Here is a 7,504-nt window from a genome sequence, read left to right on the forward strand (position 1 = left end):
TCCTACATAGTCTTGAGCATTGACTTCTGTCCAGGTCAGTATGTAGCAAACACAAGGAAGAAATTTCTAATTGCAACAAACATCTGGGAAATTATATATAAAAAGAAGCCTGTTACATGTTACAGAATTTGGTTTTGTTAAACAAAGCATATATCTGTACATAACACAAAACATAAATGAGTCATTGGTATTGGGCTCCAGAAATTTAGTAGAAAAGAAAAATCTTCCACTCAAGTCATGCCATAACAGTGCACTTGTGAAATAGGATCAATAAATAGGAAATGATTTGTTTGTTTCCTTCATTGCTGGACTTTTGCCCCAAAAATGAAAGCTATATACCCTATGGTTGTTTAAAACTGTTCATAGGAGCAATATATACTCAACTGACCACTGGCAAATTACCATCAGTAATGAAAATAGAGGAATGTTCACTCATATACATTATTCCATATTTCCAAGTCACATCATAGGACAAAATTGGAGCATTTCTGATCTATTAAGAAAAATACTTTTTAAGAGTTGTGTAAAGAGGTGTTTTAAGCCTCAGGCTAGATTTGTCACAGAACTTTAGAGCTCTGTAGTAATTTTGACCATCAATCAGCCTACCTGCATTTCTTCATGTTAGTACAGTGCTGAACCTGAGACATGTATTGTGAGGGGGTTGGCACTCACGTGGGAGAACTAAGAGTGCTTTATGAAATTGTGCTGCAATTTGACTGAGTGCTATGATTAAAAAGGTGCATAATAATCTGCATTTTATTTTTTGCTGCTGCTCACTTGCATACGTAACATGTAATTTTGTCTTGTGCATTTTTATTGGCCTACAGGGAAAACAGTCTGGATTGCTTCTCCTTTCCTGTCAGCAAGTTGAAGATTCATTTTATGAGGTCTTAGTTTTAAAGAGTATCTTAAATGTATTGGGGGCAGATCATAGATGTAAGCATGATAAGGCTAGTGAGAAAGGCTATGAACTTTGAAAAATGCAATCATTAATGAAAATTGAGGTTCTATGCTTCAACCTTGTGTAACAACTTTGTGACCAAATCACACAACCAGGTGTCATCACACCCATCACCCTGTATGACCCAGCCCTTTCTCAAAACTTGTGAACTCTAGAATGTTGGGAGCCATGTCTTGGAAGCCACAGGTGAGTCACCCAGGATATTAGAACTATTTACTTCTATTATGACAACAGTTCATGTTTCACTAAAAGATGTAGTCATAAGCATTTAAAAATTATATTTAAGGCAAGTCCCCATGTCTTCTAAAGTATAATCCAGCATGTTAATCATAAGGCTTATAGAGCAAGGACTTGGTTGCATCAACAAGAGTGGCCTTAATGACATAATATTGTGTAGGGAGGAGGGGTGGATTCTCCAAGGACAGCCAAGAGATAAGCAAGCAATCTACAGTAGGCCACTGAAAATTTCACGAGGAATTGTACAACTATTGAATTTGGTGTATTCTGATCTTGAACCAGCCATATCACAAGCCCAGGTACAGCAGGTCCTGAAATGTTCAAGAGCTTCTCTACTGTCACCCTGACACAGAGAAGGTAGGAAAGGAAATAACATGTTTATATTTTGTGAATTCTATATATCTATCACATTCCCCATTTTATTTCAGAGACTATTCTATTTTTTTTCTAGAATCTGATAACTTTTAATCAGTAATCAATCAAGTAAGTCACCATTCGTGGGTTTATGTCATTATTCTTTGAACCCCACGAATGCTATAAGGCTTTCTAAAATGTATGTATATAGTTCCTCAAAAAGGTTACCGGTAGAAATAGATGAAAAGTTATCATTTGAAAAGATGCTCCTGCAACAAATACCCAACCCAGCAACCTGTTTCTGATTTGGCATAAGTTTCCCATGGTAATGCAGGCCAGGTCTGTGGAAACTGGGGGGAGTTGGATCCAGGCCAGCAGCACTTTACGAGTGAAATCCTCAATGTCCTTCCTTAGACACTTGAAGGAGAAGGCAGGGGGCTGTGGAAAGCTGCTCTCTGTGCAGGTCTCCTTGTATTTTACTTAAGACAATGACTCCCAGCAACCGCATCCTTTACTGGTTATCCTGACAGGAAAAAGCATGAGACAGAAGTCTCATATACATGGTTTAAGATGGTAAATTCTCCAAAGAAGTTGGAAGACTGTTTGCTTTAAAATATCTTAGAATGCAGTCTTATACGGGGAAAGAGTCCATTCAGAACCTTCAGAGCTTCCTTTAAACATTCAGAGACCCCTGACGATAAATACAGGACCAGGGTGGCAGGATTTAAGTCAATCTCTATACAGATGATAGAGACCAAACTGTGTTTATATGGTGTTACCGTGGGTGTGTTGCTAGAAACGTCTCAGGAACAATTCACATATATAAGAGGAATCTTAGAATAGTGCGTGGATATATACAGTGGGAAGCATGAGGCAAGAAGAGAGAAACCTTTTTGAGGTAACTGTATTGTGATTCCCTTAGATGGTGTATCTTCTAGAAACAGACAACAATAGCGGCAAACCATCTCAGCTTCCTAAATGAATCTCCTCCCCCAAGCTCTTGCCAGATTCCTATTGGTTTAGAAGCTTACCCTGTACTCCAAAGGGACTATCTGGCAACGTTCCATTCAAGAACTAGACAGGATGAAAGCTCGTCCTTCTCAATGAACTAAGAAAGTCTGCAGAGAGGTTAACTTGCCAGGGAATAAATGGAAGACACACACACACACACACACACACACACACACACACACACACACACACACACAAGAAGTTATAAATCTCTTCCTGGGGGGGGCGGGGGGGGGGAGAGTGTCTATCAGCCCCTTGCTGCAGCCTTGCTGTTAAGAGCATTACAGCAAATGCACTGACCCTAATATATTCACATATAACACATGTGCTGGCTGTTTCACATGCTTCATAACTCAGAGGGCAGCTGCTGCAGGGTGGGAAATGGAGAGTGTGACAGGTCACTGGTGATTTATACTACAGCACTAGTGGGAGCAGTGCAGGGCCTGCTTACCCAGGCAACCCAGGTCCTGACATCCTCTTTCCTCTGCACAGCAAGCCCAGACCAGGCACCTTACCTGCTGTGACTGTTGATAGGAAAAGGGAGCTGGACAGAGCCAGCGTTATTTCATTACATATATTTCATTATATCTAGACTACATCAACACAAACTAAACGTTAACACAAACACGCATGGATGATTAAATAGTTAATGGGTAAACTTCCCATTTGATTCATCAATGTCTGAAATTCCCATCTTACCTGAAATCATGAGAATCTACCTGGTGCCTCTGCACAGGGCTCACATCAAGTAAAGAGGAGAGCATCCTACAAGAGCAAACTAGAAGAGCACTGCCTTCCTCTCTCAGCTTCAAGTCCTCACTCCGCACAGACACTGTGCAGGGATGTCCTTTTTGTTGCCACATCATAATCGCATTCAAATGGACAAGTTTCACATTTTGCCCAGAATGAGGGGAAGGGCCAGTGTGCTATTGTGCTAGTCTCCATAATCCTTTGTTACCAATCAACAAAGTCTTTAAAACCTTCTGCTGAGTGGGAATTTCAGTGCCTGGGAACTAGACATTTGGCCTTATTAAGGGCACCTCCTACCGGTCCTTTCTTGGAGTGAACTATGTTTCTTTGGTGCCATGCTCCCAAAAATTGCTACTAAGGAAAAGGATGATATTCAGATAAATGAGCAAAGAAGAGGAGAGTGACTGAATTAGCAAAATCTTCAAAGCACGCCACCCACAGACTTGGGACCTGCACAAAGCACATTGCCTTCGTTTTCAAATAACACAAATGTTTTTAGAAACGTGGAGAAGTTTAGAACAATGATCAGCACAGGTCATTCACCGGCACTTTCCTTACACATGTATATTTTTGTGTAGGGGTTTTGTTGTTGTTGTTGTTGTTAGATTTGTCTACGAAGAGAAAAGTTTGAGAAGGTAATAATTGAAATAAAAACGTGACAAATAAATGACTAAATATAAACAAACAAACAAATCCCTAAATGAATAGGAAGGTGATGTTATTATAAGGATTAATAAAACATATTGAATCTATCTCCATTCATCTACCACGAGTTTTTGCAGGGAAATGATCATTTGGCAATGGCTTTAAAATATTGCATAAGTGATAACATTGTCTATTTTGCACACTTGGCTTAATTCAATATTGTCAACTATGGTTCTCTCTCTCTCTCTCTCTCTCTCTCTCTCTCTCTCTCTCTCTCTCTCTCTCTCTCTCCTCTGATGGGCTTTCTGCTTAGTAAGGAGCATCTCTGAACTTCCCTTTCTGTCCAGGTGCTCCCAAAGTGCCAGGGAGACCACAAGTCTCCTTCTGGGTACAAGAAAGATGTAGCTTGCTCTGCCCCTCGGCATTTGCAGTTTAAAGAGGGCATTTTTAACACTTTCTATTACCACAAGAATAAACTACCCCCTACCCTCTCCACACCTACCTCCCACCTTCAAAGGGAGTAATTACAGAGGACAAAGCTCTGGGAGAGATGAGCCAGGGAGGAGGGGACCGCCCAGAGGGAGGAGGGAGGGCCGGCAACTGAACTGAGGGTGAGGGTAAGCGCGCGCATCATAGGCATCGCACAGCACGCAAGCACACACACACACACACACACACACACACACACCACATACACTCAAGCGTACACACACACACACACACACACACACACACAGAGAGAGAGAGAGAGAGAGAGAGAGAGAGAGAGGGAGGGAGAGAGAGAGAGAGAGAGAGAGAGAGAGAGAGAGAGAGAGAGAGACTGACTCGCTCTGGCTGCCTACAGAAGGATTAAAGCCCAGAGCCTGGGCTCGCGTTAATCCTGAATGCTGGCTCGGTGCTCGCTTCATGGCCTGAATCCCTTGCCACACCGTGAAGCAACGCCTTCTCTGCTTGTGTTCGCAACCCTTGATTCTGCAACTGGGACCAGACAGCCGGAGTTTAGGACTCCGGGGAGACAGGGGACTTGACTGCTGTGATTTAATTTTATTCCCTGTTAATTTCGGAGGCACAGGTTGGGGCGCTCCTCTCTAACTCCTGGCCCCAGCCGAGGCGCTCTTTGGATGGGAGGAAAGGTCGATTCCGAAGGGACTTGCATGCTCACGCAGCAGCTGTCCTGTCTTTCCCCAGCAGACCAGCAACCTCTACTCAGTGCCCACCTACTTGTGGTGGTGTCCCGCAAAACGAGAAAATCTTATCACTTTGTTCGTTTTTATTCTTTCGGCCACAGAAAGAAGCCTCAGCTCCGCATTCGGAGACTGCAGCACCCAGGGAGCAGCCTTAGGATCTTTCTTTCTCCTCGTCTAGCCCCGCAACAGTTTTGCCATTTTTAATTAGAAAATACGCTTGCCAAGTGAGGTCCGGAGGCCTGTCTCCCAGAATATCCATCATTTGGAGTTTGGAGGTGTCTTGGAGGTATTTGGAGACTTAACTAGCAAACAGCATTCACCCACCGTTAAAATCTCAAATACATATCCCTTCATCTGCCACCTCTTCCCCTCTTCTTCAAGCACCGCTATGCACTCACCCAAAGTACTCAAAACGGATATGTCTCTTTCTCGATTCTCAATCAGCACGTACAAAAAAAAAAAAAAATGCAAAGCCAGGGTCGCATGTATTCACACAAACATCCCCAGCAGATGTAGCCAGCACAGACTTGCTCTAAGCACCTTTGATGTCATCCCCGCTTACTCCTGTTATCCCATCCACCAGCCCCTTTCCAGGCTTGTGAGGCTCTGAGAATACAACCCCATCAGCATCCCCATCACTTTCACCACCTTGCCCCCCAAGACAAAACAAGTATTTGTAAAAGCAAAGACGCAAGCGAGAAGCACAAGATTGAAAAAGCGCGAAGAGATGCCCTCGACCCCACCAACATCCTCCGCCCCCAGGAGGAAAAAGTCTTCTTGTGTCTTTTATCATTCGCGAGAAAACGGTAGGCAGAGAGAAAACCGAATACAGTATCTCTCTTCCACTCTAATTCTACTCTCCAAATGAAACGGGAAGGGGAAGGGGAAGGGGTAAGGGGTGGGGGAGCGAAGAGAAGAAAGGAAAAGACCTCTTACCCGTGACTTGAAGATGTGCGCTGAGCAAGGAAGCTCCGAAGAGTACAAAAGCCAGCTTGGGTACCCAAACACATCCAAGACTATTCTCCATATTTCAGCCAACACCTTCGGGGCCGGGGGTCCTGGGCAGCGGTGGCACTCACACACATGCACTCACACACGCATGCACACATGCACACACCCGCGCCGAGCCCCCTAGGCTTCCTCCTCCTCTTCCTCCTCGTCCTCTTCCTCCACCTCTTTCTCCACCTCCCCTGCGCCTCTTCTGCCTGCGAAGCCTTTTTTTCTTGTCCAGGGACACAATCAGCAGCAGGAAGACGCAACGAAAAGTTCCATTCGGTCCAAGAGCTCCCGAACCCCGGTAACACCTTGGAGAACTAACTCAAGGAAGCAGAGGGAGCAAGCAAAGGGGAGACAGCTCTCCGTGGGGCTTGTGAGGCATCAATGAACAGAATATCCAGAAGGGCTAAAGAGGAGACGCAAAGCAATCCTGTGGCTGGCCATGCGTTAGATGGTTGAGGCTGCTTCCTTGTAGTCGGTTGGATAAAGTTGGAGAGAAAAATCCGCGCCCGTGATGCTGTCGGTTTGGCTTCTCAGAGCTGGGGAACCGGGTAGGGGGCAGAGGCGGTGGAGTGCCGGGCAGAGCGCTCTCACTTGTTACTGGGGTGTCCGCCAGCGGTGTGTGAGCTGATAGTTGGAACCTTACTATCCATTGATCCGGAGAAGTGGAGGGTTGGAAGGGAAAATGTGGAGACCGGAGGGAAACGAACTGGATCAGGGAAAGACTCCACGCAATGGGGGGCGGGGGCCTAGCGAAGCTTAGGGGGGGAAAAACGCGGACGGAGGAGGCTTCCAGCAGCTGCGTTTGCCTGGTCTACATATCAATGCGCAGGGATGCCCTCTGTGGGCAAAGCGTGGGAAGTCACTTTTGTCAATGGAGCCAGAGAACATCATGAGCATCTGGAGGCTTTGCAGCAATCATTTTTGATCTTCAGCATTCAGGAAATTATTTGTATGACTGTAAAATCTAGGCAGGTGTTTCACATAGGGCAAGTGGCCAGCCTTTTACTTTCTTTCTTGTGCATGGTTAAAAAAAAAAAAGACATTTCGTTTAGGAAAAAAAAATCAGCTAATGCAACCCACTTCTAGAAGTGGGAAACAGAGGCCCAGAAACACCCCACACGGAAAACAAACGCGAGACTGCTGCTTCCTTGGGAGTGGAGCTAGAACCTTTTCCCTTGCGCATTTTATTTCCTCACTCTCCTCCAGAAGTGAATCAGAAGTACAGGTATTTAAAGCACTCACCTTATTCAGGGATCCTCAAGGTCTCCCAGGAAACACGAACCAACTGGAGATTTAACATGACTCAATCCCCATCCCCAAGGGTTGAGGTTTTCATCAGTTGGGATAAAAGTGCCAGTGG

General features: G+C 44.8%; 1 protein-coding gene across 2 annotated transcripts in view; it reads right to left on the reverse strand.

Moving 5' to 3' along the window:
• Dcc (deleted in colorectal carcinoma) overlaps positions 1-6,954 on the reverse strand; it is a 1,097,616-nt gene extending 1,090,662 nt beyond the window's left edge. Inside the window, exon 1 of one of the 2 annotated variants that reach the window (XM_006525588.4) lies at positions 6,082-6,954. In XM_006525588.4, the coding sequence (XP_006525651.1) occupies positions 6,082-6,172 (91 nt within the window). In that variant the 5' untranslated portion in view covers positions 6,173-6,954. The remainder of the gene's footprint in view (positions 1-6,081) is intronic. The other variant, NM_007831.3, reaches the window with a different exon arrangement.
• Between the last annotated feature and the right edge of the window lie 550 nt (positions 6,955-7,504).

The sequence above is a fragment of the Mus musculus genome, chromosome 18 (genome assembly GCF_000001635.26).
Source record: "Mus musculus strain C57BL/6J chromosome 18, GRCm38.p6 C57BL/6J".
Taxonomy (NCBI): Eukaryota; Metazoa; Chordata; class Mammalia; order Rodentia; family Muridae; genus Mus; species Mus musculus.